The 17,592-nt window shown below is 44.0% G+C and overlaps 2 protein-coding genes across 2 annotated transcripts; one reads left to right on the plus strand and one right to left on the minus strand.

Annotated features, from left to right (window-relative positions):
- Positions 1-417: 417 nt before the first annotated feature.
- LOC118304159 (glycerol-3-phosphate dehydrogenase 1-like protein) lies at positions 418-4,714 on the minus strand. The gene is made up of 8 exons (XM_035629642.2): positions 4,521-4,714; positions 3,850-4,027; positions 2,934-3,074; positions 2,535-2,673; positions 2,263-2,375; positions 1,929-2,162; positions 1,626-1,732; positions 418-1,041 (listed from the first exon to the last, which is right to left on the minus strand). The coding sequence occupies exons 1-8, from the start codon at positions 4,559-4,561 to the stop codon at positions 945-947; spliced, it is 1,050 nt and encodes a 349-aa protein (XP_035485535.1). The 5' UTR covers positions 4,562-4,714; the 3' UTR covers positions 418-944.
- Positions 4,715-5,762: 1,048 nt separating this feature from the next.
- On the plus strand, positions 5,763-16,830 carry LOC118304143 (oxysterol-binding protein-related protein 11-like). The gene is made up of 13 exons (XM_035629641.2): positions 5,763-6,218; positions 6,499-6,567; positions 6,723-6,898; positions 7,111-7,190; positions 7,787-7,975; positions 9,072-9,270; positions 10,166-10,311; positions 10,546-10,686; positions 12,248-12,707; positions 13,146-13,332; positions 13,470-13,652; positions 13,784-13,937; positions 14,404-16,830. The coding sequence occupies exons 1-13, from the start codon at positions 6,100-6,102 to the stop codon at positions 14,458-14,460; spliced, it is 2,160 nt and encodes a 719-aa protein (XP_035485534.2). The 5' UTR covers positions 5,763-6,099; the 3' UTR covers positions 14,461-16,830.
- The last annotated feature ends 762 nt before the right edge of the window (positions 16,831-17,592 follow it).

The raw sequence follows: 17,592 nt of genomic DNA on the forward strand, positions 1-17,592 counted from the left end.
GGGAGACAGATAGAGACACTGGGAGACCATCAAAGTTTTCTCTGGGCCGACTTGTAACGTGGCCGACATGGAAGGGACAAGGACGCTTTTTGTTCATTAATCCGCTTTTTCTCATACCGGGTTACAGCGGCCCTCGTGGGAATCAGTTTGAGCCCGTCACACGCCGACTTCGAGATCTAACACACAACTCAATCACAGGGAATGATGAAAGGACATAACTGGGGTGAAGATCACACATCAGTCCTGTGTTTTCCACTGATCACAGGGATCTTTTCATTTTCATTCATCACTAACAAAAAACACTTTGATTTGAGTGGTGCGCCCCCTGGTGACAAAATGTGTGGCGGATGCCACAGTGTCATCCAGTCACCTCCCTGGACTAACTTTTGATTGATTCAGACATAAAACAAACAGTTATCAATTTGTCATTAAGTGCGTTTATTGAGAAAACAACTCCACACAAAGATAAAAAATGAATATCCTTAATATTACATTTTTAAATTAAATTGTTAACCCAGTCATTTAATGAAATGCAAGTCAGACAAAAAGGGTATTTTATGGCTATCACGGCAACACAAGTGGAGTGATCAGCCTTAGAAAGGATTTATACATTCCAATGTTGAAAATCTTTTACATCTTACTGATTTTTATTTGATTGATATTTTCTTTATTCCCCCACAAGAGTTAAAAGAATATGACAGAGCCTTTCACAATATAAATGTAAAATCAATTAAATAAATTGCTTTTGAAACTAATGAAATAAAGGTTGCACTACGAAATGTTACCAATCAAGAATAATATGAAGTAAATAGTGTCATTTGTTACATTACAACATTTGGCTTTGATGTATTGTGCGTTTCTATCTCATGAATCTCTCTCACCCCCTAGTGATAGTGAACTGTCACTGAGGGAGCAGCGGCGAACATGTCTGCGGACGGGTCACATCACATGTGCTCCGGGTGATTCTGCAGACAGGTGATGAACTCTTTCACCTCTTTGCCCTCAAAGCAGATCTGGTAGACTGCAACAAACAGAGGAAACCTGTAGGAAAAGGAGCCATATTCAGACTGCGTTCTCGCATTAACCTTGAGTAGCCCACATCGATCGGGCTATAATTGTGTTATATTTTATGTTATGTGTCATCCGCGTTTATTTGTCCATTTGTTAGCCGGCATGATCACGGGAAAAAAAGTTCTCAACTGAGTTCAACGAAATGTGGCAGAGGGTGTCTAGCTACGCTAAAGGAAGAATCTGTTACACTTTGGAGCCGATCCAGGATTTTTGTTCCACTTTCTTTATCGTGGCAAACCGAGCGTTAGCCTTGCACTCTTCAAGTTACTACTAAGGCCTATCTATGCGGTCCGTATCCACTTTGATAATCTAATGAAGACCAAAATAACTCTTCTGCCATCAAATCTACTTGTTCAGTTTTTTGTTGACACTGTTATGAATGTGTTAATCTCTGTTTTTGCACCGTACTGCATTATATTGAGGTAAGATATTTTGGCTGCGCAGTTGTTTTGATTTGCAGTAAAAATGTAAAATTAGTCTGGGTCTTGATTTTGGTTGATGGATGTAATTCTGAAGAGCAGTTTTTCTTGTTTTGTGTTTGGCAGTGGACTCACTCATTGACAATGTCCTTCTTCTGTAGGATCCTGTAGACCTCCGCTGACGTCTGTGGACCCTGAAGCTTCTGGCCGTTGAGCATTTCTGCCTCCAGCTCGACGATGGACTGGAGAACCAAACATAGAGACAAGTTTAATGTTGTTTAGTGACATATTCCATGAATCTTTCTTTTATTATGTATCGTCGCTTAAGGGGGTACCCCAAGTTTTTGGGACACAAACCAATCGTTTAGTGTAACCCAGCGGATGTTTTGCTCCTAAAATTGGAAAAAAAACCCACATGAATCTTCCAGTCCGACTCACCTTGGACGTCTTGACAAAGGCCTCGGCAACTTTACGGTTGCGTCCTCCATAGCAGGTGGTGATGAGGTCGGCCACGCCACAGCTTTCCAGGAAGGTGGAGGAGCTCACTTGGTCTTTGCAGAACAATTTGGCGAAGGCGACCATTTCCATCAGACCCAGCCGGATCACCGCCGCTTTGGTGTTGTCGCCGAAACCGAGGCCGTCGCAGAATCCAGCGCCTACTGCCACGATATTCTGGAAAGGGCATACATATATATATTATCTTTGACAACATCTCAGTTTCAATGCGGGAAAAAAATCACCTAAGTGTTCAGAATGTGTGGCGTTCCTTTACCTTTAAGGCTCCACACAGCTCCACTGTGTCACTCTCGGCCACAACTGTGATGCGGAAGTTGGGAGTCTGTAACAGTTCTTTGAAGATACGGCCGTTTGCCTCATTTTTGGCCCCTATAGCGAAAAGCATTTTATTAAAAATGATAAAGACACCGGTCATCATGTCACTGAACACTGATGCAACAAGGAAGTAACACTGGGTTTCCTTGTGATTCCTCGGCCACAAATTTGAAAAACTTATGACAATCATGAAAAAAAACAACTCTGTCTAACCAATGGTGGTTTCACAGAACTTCTCGTCTGCCACCTCACTGGCGATGTTGGCCCCCATCAGGACGCTGACCTCGATCTCTAGTTTTTCTCGGATGATGTCCGAGATGAGCTTCAGTCCCTGTGGTCCTTCATCCACACCCTGGATGACAATAACCAATGAGAGAGAGGGAGTGACTGAGTTTCTGTACGATACAATAACCTAACAACCTGACCGTGTCTGAGCGAAGATTTTCTCTGTCTTGCTCAACTGCAAAGTCACGTGACGTTGCGGCCACAGAGAAACATGGAAGTAAGGTCAGGTGACGGTTTCCCCTTTTTTTTGCCCCGACAGGAAATGTGACAGGAAGAACAATGGGGAACAGTTTGACAATGACCCTTTTCGTTATTAATGTTTCTTACTTTGATGAGCGATATCCCGATGGTGCCCTCCGTGATGTGAGGCTTCATCTGATCACAGAGTTTGGCGATGAACTGGTGCGGGATGACAAAGACGAGGATCTTCGCTCCTTTCACGGCCTCCGTGATGTCTGGGACGGCAACCTGGTGAGGCATCAGAGCAGGACATGTCCACAAAGACAGCTGACACTTTCCCAAGGACACTATGGCATGCTGACTGGGGGAAGCAGGGATCAAACCACCACCGCCCTGACAGTTTCTGAACGACCTCTCTACCTCCTGAGCCACAGCCGCCATACATGCAGTAGTAGCAATGCGTTAACTTTTTGGAGACACGTCCTGGGGCTAATTTAGTTTAGGGGAGGCTGTGGATCAGGAGAAACCGGGAAGGTTGGTGGTCCGATGCCCAGTAGGACACTTAACCCTCTGCAGCTGTGCTGGCAGTGTATGAATGTGACAGGAAGAGCACAGTAAATAGCAACTCTGTATGAATGTGTAAAGGATGGGTGAATGTAACTTGTACTCTTGCGGTACAGATAATGGATGGATGGACTTGGTACTGTGAAGCGCTTTGTAACGGCCGATTAGACTATAAAAGGCGCTATATAAATACAGTCCATTTAGATTAACCGTTCATTCATCATCATATGTCATGATAACATCATAATTGAAATGTTTTTTAGCACTTTGTGTAGTCAAGGCGAGCGAACAATTCATGAAAGACACACCAAACCCTTATAGTGTGCAGCGAAGGCAGACAAAGTAGATGACACACAAGGCACTCGGGTCGAAGTCGAGTCATCTTATCAGGCGTACTCGTCGTGTCACCGCTCAATCAAAGCACACTCTCCAGATTGCAAGGCCACTCCTGGTCAGAAACACACAGGATGGGGCTGTGCATCCAAACTGGAGCACTTACCACATTCCTCGGCAGCTTGTGACCGGGCAGGTATTTGACATTTTCGTGCTCCGTGTTGATGATCTCTGTGAGCTTCCGCCCATCGATCATCTCTTCGTACACCCACATGTTGACCATGGGGTCGAAGCGGTTGGACGCCTTGACATTGTGCCCGATGATTTTGGCGATGGAGGAGCCCCTGCATGGAGAGAAGGGGGGGTGGTCAGGCAATCAGCACTCACAAGGAGGGAGACCTCTCAAGACACTGTGGAGACATAGCATTTTATTTTATATAGAGGCTATGGCTTTTGCATCAAGTTCAACAAAACTGGGACTGGATGTTGCTGTGCAGGAGTAATCGGTGTGCAGTCCACAGCCTCCCTATGGAGACACATTCAGCATGTAACAGTCGGAAACGAAGGAGGGAACCCATTGCCATAACTTGTTCAAAGGTACAGGCACCACAGTATTTATAATTCCTCATAAAGTGTAGGCCGCTGCCCAAATGGACGGCGCTGAGAAATGACTTGAAGACTTTGGCAACACATACGCAACATGTTTGCAATCTGCAGAGGAACAAATTCCACGTTGAGTTCAGGCGTTGATTGCATAATCATGATCACATAATAGTCCCCCCCCCCCCCCCCCCCCCAATGAAAGATCGATCCAAAATACACATTAAAAAAAGTTACCAGTTTCCAGATCCAACGATGCAGACTTTCTTTCCAGGCATTTTTTTCCGAAGGACTTAGCACCGCAGCTCGGTTATTACGCTTTAGATCCTCTTGCTTCACACAAGAACTTCCTCATACGCCCTGTAAACTGCTGCTTGGATCACTCCTCCCCTCTCCTCGCCACGGATGCACGCATGCTATTATTCGTATTATTGTTTTTTTTTATTGGGTTTTCCCAAAAGTCGATATCAAATAAAAAAAAAGAGGATCACATGCGATGTACTTCATTTCCAATTAAAACACGCATTGTAATGCCTATAATTCACTGGTTCATAAGATTGAATGGATGCAGTTAGTGTGCAAGGAAGGAAGGGAAGCCCTAATGTTTAGTGCATTAATGTTTTAGCAGTCATTTATTATTAAACATTGACTGGAAAATTTAGGAACCTTCCCCCGGTGCCACTGTTTTCATCCGGACCAACCGACGTCAAGCCGCGTGGGTTAATGGCACTTCCGGTCAAGAGATTTTTCAGAACAATGCACCGGTTTTAATTAGTAAATCTATGCAATGCACACATTGAAGCGATCACAACGTGACGTATATGTTTGAAGTCAGTGTATTAAAAAAAACATGTGCAAAAATATTACATGTGCTTTTTAAAATGTGTATTTGTTCATTTATCTAATTTATTTATGTATATGTTACCAATATCTTACTAAATAAAACATAACGTATGTTTTATTAAATACAAAATATTTGCATTTTTACCATCCCCTGTCAACATAAACAAAAAGGTGAGTCAAAGAGCAGTGTACATTTAAAACACGATTGTTTTCATTATCTGTGTTTGCTTATTCGTTTTTTTTTCCTTTTACATTTGCTCACATATTTCCTGTTGCCTACAAGAGAGAAAATAAAATGATTTTGAAAAATAAAAATCAATGATAGGACACCAACTTTTTTCAATGTGCAGTGTCTTGTTCTTGCTTAATAAAAGTGCCTGGCAGGAATTTTATTTTAATTTTTGATTTAATTTAATTTTTAATTTTTAATTTTACAAAACAATGCCTTTTTTGTAGAATGTGATCAGGGTGATAACATCGAAAATTCAAGTACCCTGTTCTCAAAATATGTGACAAATTAAATACAAAGTATAGTTGTGTGTCCTTGATTGTTCATATAAAAAGAGTAACACAATAAACATAAATATTTTATTTTATGTGAACAATCGAGCACGGAAGTCTGCGCTCGTGAGCAGGTCACGTGACTCCATTCTGCCACAAGCAGTAAATAGAAGGCGAGCTAGCAGGCACATGCTAACTAGCTAGTCCCTGTTCTTGGCAGAGTGGACCATGTTTTATCAGCCAATGTCCACTTAAGACAGTCAACAGTCCGGCGTGTCGCGGGCGTGTGGTGCGTGTCGATAAGCGATGAATGGACGATACCGCTCGGATTCGCAGAGGAGAACCGAAACACCCCCGGATCTGTGCTGACTTAGCTTAGCTACGTTAGCCGAACGCTGGCGAGCCCGAGTTAGCGTTTCTCTTTAAAAAAGGAAAGAAAAGGAAAACAGTGGCTTGTTCGTCGCCAGCGACCATGCAAGCGGAGACCGCGGCCGTGAGGAACACGGAGGGCGATGCCGGGAAGCTGGACGTCTTACCCCAGATCCGGACCCCCAGCTCGGGGAGAGCAAGTGCCAAAAGCTGGCAGTACAGGTGGGTGGCTGCTGGGACTCTAGCATTTAAGCTAGTTTGCGTTTCGTGTGCATCCACACAGTGAGATACGAGCAGCATCTATCTATCTATCTGTCTGTGTGTGTGTGTGTGTGTGTGTGTGTGTGTGTGTGTGTGTGTTTATATACCCGTGGTGTCCAGTGACTGGCTAATTTGATCTCTGCTCTGGGATTAATTTTGCTCTCTTATTAAATCACATTGCCCTTCGAGCAAATCTGTGTCCGTGGGTGTGTGCTCACGAGTGCTCTTCGTCTCTCGGCAGCGACCACATGGAGAACATCGATGGCTACTTGATGAAATACACGAACCTGGTGACGGGGTGGCAGTACAGGTGAGTGTTTACTTGTGAAGCTGCATCAACCCTAACATGTGCGTAGGGGTGAGAAAGGGGAATTGTCCAATCAGGATCCACCAGCCCAAGTTCATCACTGTAATCCAGACGAAACCACGCGGACGCACGTCGTCACGGTGGCCGTTTGTCTCCAGGTTCTTCGTGTTGAACAACGAGGCGGGCTTGCTGGAGTACTTCGTCAACGAGCAGTCACGGACCCTGAAGCCCCGCGGCATGCTGCCCCTGGCCGGGGCCGTCATCTCCCCCAGCGACGAGGACTCGCACACCTTCACCGTCAACGCGATCAGCGGGGAGCAGTACAAGCTGCGGGGTGGGTACCGAAATGTCTCGCGTAAGCTCGGCCTTCGAGCTTTCGTTTCCGGCCACACTTTTAACTCTCCGCACCGTCCACCAGGTTCATACAGTTATTGATCTGGATGCTTTCCCCATTAATCTAGTGCCGGTGAGCCAGACGCACATATGGGAACTGACACTGACTCTAAATGAAGCAAGGTTATGCCTTCATGTGTCTTTTTTCCCCAGCCACTGATGCCAAAGAGCGGCAGCACTGGGTGAGCAGACTGCAGATCTGCACGCAGCACCACACAGAGGCCATGGGGAAGGTACGACCGCACGCACGCACGCACATGATGGAGCTACACGGATTTGCTGCTTTGCCTTTTTTGGTGTTTGTTTTCAATACTGTGTCTTGAAACGGAATGTGTGAGGATCCCAAATAGAAACTTGTGACTCTCGTGCAGAAGCGGAATGCGAGCCGGACAGTTTTCAGTTTCCTGCTTTCCTTCCTCGCTTTGCCAAAGGCGCGGTCGAAACTAAACCAGCAGCAGTGCAAATTAATCTGCACAAAATGTTGGGGTTTTTGCAACACCAGTATCAACAACAACAGATGCAAAAGTATCAGGTTTTTACTCTTCATGTGAGCACAATAATCACCAGTATTGATCTGGATATTGATCTTCACACTACTGCACTGTCCACTACTTCCTAATGGTGGGGAGATACATGAGAACTCCCCGAGGGGTTATGTCTAGCAGTTGCAGGAAATAATCGGCAGTTACATTATTGTATTTTTTTGGGGCGGGGTGCATTTGTCTCCACATCTTTTTGACTTTTATAGTTAGAACGGGTCGCATAAGAGAACAGATCTAAACCATAAACATGGTCTCGCAATAATCACTTTTGTCATTCCTCGTTGTAGAGTAATCCCCCACCCAAGTCCCGGAGCTACTCCATGGCGTCCCAGGGCAGCGGCAGCTCGCCGATGTCTGTTCGCCGACCCAGCCAAAACCCCAACTCCTTATTCGGCTGGTCGCAGGCCCACAAGGGCTCGTCACTCTACTCCAGCAAGAGGTCCCTGCTGCCGGACCACCTCATGGACGCCAGAGAGGTACTTGCAAGCTGGGGACAGACACCGCTAACACAGTAGTGCCCGACATATATGTACATATCGTAATGGATTCCACAATAGAAAGATAAAATGACGGGGAGAGAAAAAAATAAGGCTGGCACACCACTCAACGTAGTGTGTTTCATTAATGTTTAAACTTAAGTACAGTGTGACGTAGCCACAATTAAATTTTGATTTCCGTAAAGGGGCTTTTTAGAAACAAGCCACACTATGCTCCTACAAGACATTTGGTTGTAAGGGTAAAATATTTAGGGTCTTTGTTTATATTAGGGCTTTGGTTGATTTAGATTTGTTTAGTCATGAATTCTCCTCTTCACTCTGACCCATTCAGGGGGATGCAGATTGTCCATAAGAGGGTGCTGTTGTCTCAACAACAGCAGACTACAGCAGTCTCAGATAGATGGATAGAAAGAAAGATATATAGATAGATGAACTTTGTCGATCTCAAACTGGGAAATTCCGGTGTTACAGCAGCAAGTATCAGTCACACAGCACACCTTACAAAATGTAGAAAATATAGGAAATCTAAGAAATCACAAAAATAAAAATATAAATAATGTACATAAATAGTACAATTGTATGTCTATCTACCAATAGTGTGCAGAAGAGCATGGTACACGAAGGTGCAATGTGCCAGGATTTGTGTTTCAATCCAGAATCTCTCTGTCAGACAGAGGTGACTCAATCGATACACATATATTAAAATTCTCCATGGATTTTGTTCTGAAGAACCTCTGTTGGGATGTGGAAATCATTTCAAGGGATTTGGTTTTCAATTTTTGCCATAAATAAAAATTCCTATATCTCAGCCATCAGTTCATCATTTCAGAATGATGAATATATACGATATCGTAAAGTTATATTGCTTGTACAGTTCCTCAGATGGTGGAGTTTTCTGTAAGTTGGAAAAAGTAGAAGGCCATGGGGCCATGTTTTTTTAATATTTATGTTATTATTTACTTACTTACAAAATGTGCATATAAATAAATGGAAGCCAAGTGAAAACATCTAAAACATAAAGTTAATTTCTGTCCAAAGAGAACAGGCAACCTTGACACACTTTTCCTCCCTCCAGATGATGACCCAGGCCCAGGGCCAGCACCGGGACCTGATCCAGAGTATCGAGGGCTTGCCCGCCGCCCCCGGCCTCTCTTCTCTAGACCAGGACCTGCTGATGCTCAAGGCCACTTCCATGGCCACCATGAACTGCCTGAACGAGTGCCTGCACATCCTGCACCTGCAGCAGGTGGCCAGGCTGCGAGGCTCCCTGGGAGGTCAGTCTCCGTGCACATTGTCCGATTGGGTATGGTGCGTTTGCCGCTGATCCTGACAACACAGTGAATGTATGCCTCACCACATACTTTTCTGGAGTATTTCTGCTGTTAAACGTTGCAGATTAAGCATCTTCGTCATGTGAGTGAGCTGCTCCTGCCGCGCACAGTCCTCACGACAGTTGCACCCAATCTGGACCAACAGTTTGCTGCACAGTGGAATTATTTTGCATTATTGATTAGGACCTGTACCTTTCTTACCACCTGTCTCAAAGGTAATTAGATCGCAGACGGTTGAAATATACACCAGCAACATTCTGAGGACAGGTTGTAGCTCAAATAGGCTTTTTTCTTTTATTCACGGCAGACATTTTGACTTGTCACATTAGAAAAAGTCTTGACCCTGAAAATGGGGGGAAACCATTTGGGTAATGTCCCACTTCGTCACAGCAGATCTCATTACCCGATGTATATTTCATTAGGGCCAGCCTCACCTCGAGCATCCAATCGGACGAAGTTGTCCGACGACTCACAAGGTGAATTTGAATGAGATCTACCCACCGCTAAAGACGCATGAACAAAAAAAATGCCTAGGCCATACCAAGAGGCCCTAGCCAATCGGAGGACGCGAATGTGGGGCCAAAGTATCCCGATACTCTGCTCAGTGGTTGGGTCAGGTTACTCTCTTTTTCGGTCGTGGGCAGCTGCATGAGCAAAAGCCAACCGTCCACTCAACAGCCAGGCAGTTGTGAGGTGTTGTGTGGCGAAAGGTGGGCCCAGTGTAGAACCAGGTGCGTGCGAGTGTGTGTCGGAGGGCCTTGGGAGGGAGGGTGGAGGGGGGTGGGCAGTATCATGAGTGCCTCTGAACCTGCCACTGAGCACTCCCCATCCATGACAGGACCCACCATCGAGTGGCTGGAGCCCAAGCTGCCTGACATCCTGAAGAACGGCAGCAGCTCCCTGGGCAGCTTCGCGACAGGGGAGGGCCCACTGGAGGGCAGCTGCCTGGAGCTCAGCAGCCCAGAGTCTTGCAGCTTCTCTGGGGTAAGACCGAGCAAATGACACCTTCTCTCCCCCAGGAAGGAGCTTAAATCTACACCAGAGAAAGCTGCACCGACCTGTTGGTTTTCAGGATGTCGGATTTGACATCAATTTTTTTCCATCAATGCAACCATATACTGTATATATGCTGTCGCCCACAACATTAACAATCACTTAATTTCAACCTCTGTGAAGCAGGTTTTTGAAATAACTCCCATTCCACTTCCCCTCTCTCAGGAACAGGAAGACATAGATGCGGAGGATGAGCTGGAGGACTCCTTCACAGACAAGGAGGAGGACCTGGCCGCTGTGGAGGAGGAGCGCAGTGTCATCCTACACCTGCTGTCCCAGTTGAAGCTGGGCATGGACCTCACACGGGTAGGTCAAGTTCCATGTACCGCACCCGGCAAAACAAGTTTCCCTTCACCAGCGGCTCTCCACACAGTTAGAGGATTCATAATCCCGCAGTGGGGGGAAAAAAAAAAATCACCCATCTGTTGACAAAAATGCTGTACTATATCACCCTGAGGTATGGAGCAGAAGTCATCCACATGATTTACTGCTCATCAGCTTATATTTAAACTGTGTAGTGCTTCTTAGACCTTTGACCTTTACGGCCACCTAGTCTGTGTACTCACACAGACGCATACACACACACACACACACACGTACACAATCTCAGACTTATATATATATTTCGTTTGTTAGATTAGATATTGTTGTTTCAACTTGTCTTTTAAATAAATGTTATTAAATTCTGGTCTATTTAATGTTGCATAAGTGTGAGTATTGCCAACCTCTGACCGGTAGAACTCTAAATCCTTCAACCTCTGCTAACTACCAAGGTGGTGATTCTGGTAGTAATTATAAATTTATTTATCAATCAGAATTCCAAATTGATAGTTAGCATATTGTAAATGAGACTGAATCATTTGATTGGCTACAATTTCCATTCCTTTGAAGGGTGGTGCCCCGAGGAACTTTGATACTAATTTAAGTTATTATTTAATATTAACATTTTTAATATTAATATTTTATTATTTTGATAGCCATAACTGATCAATTATATTGCTTAGACAAATGGTACTTTAACCAATGTCCAGGCACAACAACTGCATGTGGAATGTTTTCTTTTGCTTTAAAAAAATTAAGAAATGTAATAATTATAATTAAAGGGGATTTTCCTACTTTTTAAAATAAATGAATCATTTAGAGCTTCAAATTCTTGAAAGCTCATTAAACCATGACAACAGTTAAATTTTCACTCTGTAAATGTCACCCTGAGCTTTTACAATCATTATAAATTATTTTACCAGATTTACACACATGGCCACAGATTCCTAAGGTTTCCAGCGAGTAAGATTCCTCCTTACTCGCTGTTTTGGATTGAGTGAATCAATACCATACCAACTGATTATCAGCAATACTGAAACTGGACTAGTGCACTTAAACTTGGTGTCAAAATTGTTATTGCTTGTCATAGTTAATGACATTTGACATTATGACAGTTTACAGCTACTAAATTGAAATTCGACCAAAGTCGGCCCTAAAAAGTTAAATGGGACGAATGGAACCCACTGTCTTGGACAAGGAATCACTGTCAGGGTCTGGACATAAACCTGCCTACACACATGGATACAAACACCATGAGTTGAGTCGTGGATAGAAATCCTACCTTGCAGTGTCACTGTGTTCCAGTATTTGGATATCCTTCTCTTGGGTATCTGGTTTATCGCAGTTATCTTGGTGGATTCACTGGCGTACCTCAGATGGGGATCTAGTAGACGCTGTGATGCCAAGGTCACGTCAGGTGCATGTCGCATCACCAATTCCTTGATTGACCCATAGTAGAAGATGAAAAAAGGGAGGAGCAGAGTTAAATAATTGTGAAACTGATGATAACTTCTGAGACCTTTTTTAATTTGGACTTTCCACCCAGGTGGTCCTCCCCACCTTCATCCTGGAGAAGCGCTCGCTGCTGGAGATGTACGCAGACTTCATGTCACACCCTGACCTGTTTGTGGCCATCGCAGACGGCGGCAGCCCCGAAGACCGCATGGTCCGGTTTGTGGAGTACTACCTCACCTCCTTCCATGAAGGGCGCAAGGGCGCCATCGCCAAGAAGCCCTACAACCCCATCATCGGCGAGACCTTCCACTGCTCCTGGAAGGTACCCAGGACACCAGAGGCCTCAAAGGAGGCCTCACAGGGGAACGCAGACCCAGCCGCCTCCGAAGACCCCTACCAAGTGCGCTTTGTGGCCGAGCAGGTGTCCCATCATCCCCCCGTGTCCGGTTTCTACGCTGAATGCCAGGAGAGACAGATGTGCGTGAACACACACGTGTGGACCAAGAGCAAGTTCATGGGAATGTCCATCGGAGTATCCATGATAGGCGATGGTAAGTCAACAGTTTTTAATTTGCCATGAGGGGAAGAATTTGTATTTAAAATTAAATCATTAGGTTTTTTTTGTAGTTTTCATAATTTTCAGGTTGCAAACCATAGACTGTAAATTAAGATGGACGACATGACAGCTCCTTTATGTGCCCAAACATCTTGATTGCCCCCTTGGTGGCTCCCTGCAGTATTGGTCACGAACCCCGCCTCCTCCTCCTTAGGAGATGGGCCATGGTCCAAACTAAAAATCAAAGTACACGTTAAATTAATTTGTCCCAAAGATGGTTTCTGTCATTTTAGGTAATTCTTATCACACTGAAGTGTGTTCAAGTGTTCATTTTTCCAGTAAGTTTTGGTTTTAATTAGTTATTTGATTTTGTGTTTCTGGGAAATTCTTTTACGACTTGCACCTCACAGTTCTGCCTCAATAATTCTTCCAGGTTGTCTGTATTTGCTGGAGCACGATGAAGAGTACACATTCCAGCTACCCTGTGCATATGCGCGCTCCATCCTCACCGTTCCCTGGGTGGAACTGGGCGGCAAAGTCAACATCGGCTGCGCCAAGTCAGGCTACTCGGCGATCATCACTTTCCAGACGAAACCTTTTTATGGCGGTAAACTGCACAAGTGAGTAACCTCCTCTGGTCACAGAGTGCGGTATCGTAAATCAACAGAGCATGAACGGATTTTAACCAGACTGGGTGTGAATATTACATGCGTGCTAGTGTGCTTTTATTCATTCAAAGTCGCTGTTGCAAATGTAGGGTCACAGCGGAGGTGAAGCACAACCCCACCAACGCGGTGGTGTGTCGCGTGCAGGGCGAGTGGAACGGTGTTCTGGAGTTCAGCTACACCAGCGGAGAGACGAGGGTGGTGGACGTGACCAAGCTGCCTGTGACCAGGAAACTCGTTCGGCCGACCGAGAAGCAGGGACCGACTGAGTCCAGGTCAGAAGGAGTAGACTTGGACTTAACATGCACAAATCCAGTTTCATCTCTCTCTCGTCTAGTTAAATGCACACAACACAAAGATAAACCTGACAGCTGCGTGCCTCTTTTATATGTTTTGGGCAATTCAGGCGTCTGTGGCAGCACGTGACCGAGTCCTTGCGGCAGAAGGACATCAACAAAGCCACGGAGCACAAGCGTATTCTGGAGGAGAGGCAGCGAACGGAGGAGCGTCACCGCGCCGAGACCGAAACCGCTTGGAGGACCAGATACTTTGACAGAGAGGTGAGCTAGCTCTCGGTGTGAAGCAAATTCCCCACGGGGCGATACAGGTTTTCATTCGAGCTGAGCACAGTGTATCCACATTTTTTTTTGTGCTTCTTGATTTTATTCCGCTTCTGTGAAGATTTGGCAATGGGGGGGGGAAATGTCAACAAAGTGTGAGATTGGGTTGCATCCTTATCAGGGAGCTGCAGCAGGAGATTCTAATGAAGAAGCACATTAGCTGTGTCCTAATTCAGTGGCCGAATCCTAAAGGTTGCCCTCATAGACCGAGTAGACAACGAAGGCATAACCGAAATGAGACGGTCTGGTCTATGGAGAATTTCCTATTTGTGTCACCACCACATAACAACAAAGAATTTTCCTTGCAGACTTTTGTTGGATCAAACTGTTAACTCCTAACTCGCCACATTAAATATGAAAAAAACTGAATATATTGACCACAGTTTTCTTCTCCCCCCCCCCACAGGGTGAAGGCTGGGTTTATCACAAACCACTTTGGAAAAACTCTGCACTCAAATCGTAGTTTCTCCAGCCTGTGTATTGGATGCTGATATTATAGATTCAGGAATGTGTGTGCGCGCGCGTGTGGTTGACAGTTATGAATATGAGAGCATGACCTGCACTGACGAATGCGACGCGGGGAGAAGGACGGAGAGACGGCATGACTGACGGTGTTCTCCAATCTCTCTCACGATCTTCACGAAAACCTCTAAGTACAAGATTTTGTACTGCTTTTTGATTTATTTTTTTTCAATTCAATGTCAATGAAAACATTGTACTGTTAAAGGTACTCTCATTTACACAGCCTTAAGGTAGTCTGATGAATGATACTCGCAAGTTTGAGTTCTGCTGATCATCCTGGATATGGTTCTTTTCTTCTTCTCTTTTTTAAAAGTTATGGAATCACACAACGGGGATGCTTTGACGAGTTCCTTACTAAATCTAAATCGTGTGGAAGGTTAGTGCAATGAAACTGTTGTAAACTGTGCTCCTATGTAAAGTTGCTGTGAGCGATGTTAAAATCCAAGAACAATTAATACTAAAATAGAAGCAACGTCCATATATTTACCGGCCCACAATATTCTGATCCCTAAGAGTAGCTCACCCCTTTGCTGCTCCCTTTTCCTTTTTACAGTCTTTATGCTAAGCGAAAAAATCTGGCTACAGTACCACTCAATGTCCCCTTTTGCATTCATAAGCAGTATATAAACATGCAATACATGGTTATATAACGCAATGAAGGAAGACTGGTTAATAGGCAGATAATGAATCCAAGATAGTTGGAATAATGTAAAAAAAAGTTTATGTTTGTAATATAGGCTGTAAATAAAGACAGACGGCCCGTCTCGCCTTCCTCGCGCTGTGCAAAAAACGAGGCTGCACTATCCTGGATACAATTGCCGCCATTTTGCTCCTTTGAAGTCTACGCAGTAGTGATCATGATACGTGCGCTCGACCGACCGTGAGTCAGTTCCAGCTGTCAATCATGACATTTCACCCTGTTTTTTTTAAGTCATAAAATAACTAACAACATAATGACTGTCCATGTCCAATCGGCTAACATGGAGGGGGCGGGGTTTTGAGCTACACTGCAGCCTGCCACCAGGGGGCGGTGAATATGATTTTGGGGCCACTTAAAAGACTGTCAATCTCTATTTACAGTCTATGGGTCTTGACCATAGCTGTACCTATGAACCAGTAATTGTTTATACACTGCTTGTACAGGAAGGTAAAGTGTCTTCCATGAATAGACTGATTGTGTATAAAAATTGGTGGAACGCCCCTTTAACCGGGTGACACCTCGGCCGATCCTGAGTCTACGAAATTGGTTTCATATCAGAATGGTGTATGTGTGCATTCCGATGTATGGCACGTATCGATTCGACTTCATTTGCAATATATGTCTAAATTATTCTTTGTTGAAACCGAAATTTTGGAACGAGTCACACTGCTGGAATGGCATGTCGTAGACTAGCTGACAGATAACCACATTTTTAAATCATCTAAAGGACAGAGTCCCAGGCGAATGCGTCTAAAGATCATTCTCGTCTTCTCCCTCCTTTTTAGTCTTATGGCTTTTGCGGCGGACGAAAGAATTCCCACGTGCATGATAGTAAATTGTCTCTGTTCACGATCATTGCAGATACTCTAAACTACTCCTCTGTCTGCGTAACTTAAATTTCTAATTGTCTGTTGTAAAAGCTTTTAACCAAATCTGCTTGTTTTGTAATGCAAATAAATATCTTCTTTGAATGCGTGTTCATCCCCCATCTTTCGCTTTAAATGCTCTTATTTTTAGAGCCCTTTTTTATTGAGCTGTTAACATTTCTTGTCTGTTAATGGGGTTTTTTGTTTGACTGTTTGGAAGTAATTGCAAATCTATTATACTGTAATGTTACATATATAAACCCCCCCCCCCATTAAAATTTGAGCCTCACACTTTCAAAGTATCCCAGTATCGATAAAGAAGAGTTTCCAAATCTCTACAGAAAGAGGAAAATCTGCTCTGCCATTGATAAGGTACTCATTCCACCAGCCCCCCCCCCCCCCCCCCCCCCAGTTTCTGTGCCTTATGCAAACTCTTTGTGTGCGTCTTCCAGCTCAGGAGCAGATGTTTTCATCAGTTATCAACCTGACCGATGCGAATGGCGGATGTATCGTTTGTGTGTGCGTTTGTGTGTTGTTTGTTTTTTTAGTTTTTCTGTTTTAAGATTCAGTGCTTGGATGTCAGAAGACGACTGAGCACTTTTTATTCCAGCTTTTGACGTTTCTTGGTTTGGAAATCTACTGGTTGTCTCGCTGACCTACGAAGTGCACTGACATTGAAGGAAACCTGATTGTTGTAGACAAATGGAAATGTGTGATGAAAGCTAAATAAATTACGTATCAGTAACACGCAGTGACACAAATTATTTTTTCTTCTTTTGAACGAGTTTACCTTCTCTCTTATGTGTTTCTTATGGCACCAATCACCACTTGACCTAAGCAAAGGCAGGAAGTTTGTACCCCGGGCAAACAAAGGAAATGCAAGCGAGAAATTTGCCACTTAGCAAGGTGTCTTCCTGAAATGCTCATATGTTAACTAGCTGCTACTGCCTTTTCAGGTCATATGTTGTGTTGCAAAATAAAATCATGTTAAATATTAGCAAAGTTAGTACGACGTAGAAGTAGGGCCGCATTCATTGAGAGAGAAAAAATTGGAGACTGAGAATAAAGTCGCAAATTCATGAGAAAGTCATAATATTACGAGAATAAAGTCGTACTATTACAAGAAAAAAGTTATAATATTGCAAGAAAAAAAGTCCTAATATGAGAATGAAGACGTAATTTTGCGAGAATAAAGTCATAACATTGTGAGATCAAAGGTGTAAATCTGGTCTCCATGTTATTTCAGGTCCACTGATCCAATGACAGGTAACACATTGATTTGTATACTTTTAAAGATTTAAGTATATTTAAAAGCAAATAACTTATTTTTTTAAGTTTCAGTGGTTCTTTTATTTTGGTAAACTTCTTCCTGTTTATTTGTGTTTGACTTCCTCCATCACTGAAGAACTAATAACAGGTGTGTTTATCTTATGATGCCATTTAGGCTGAAGCACAATCAGCAAACAAATCAGTCAGGTTTTTCCCCTTGAGACACACGTGAGCAGTG

Source organism: Scophthalmus maximus, chromosome 1 (assembly GCF_022379125.1).
Source record: "Scophthalmus maximus strain ysfricsl-2021 chromosome 1, ASM2237912v1, whole genome shotgun sequence".
In the NCBI taxonomy this organism is placed as follows: domain Eukaryota; kingdom Metazoa; phylum Chordata; class Actinopteri; order Pleuronectiformes; family Scophthalmidae; genus Scophthalmus; species Scophthalmus maximus.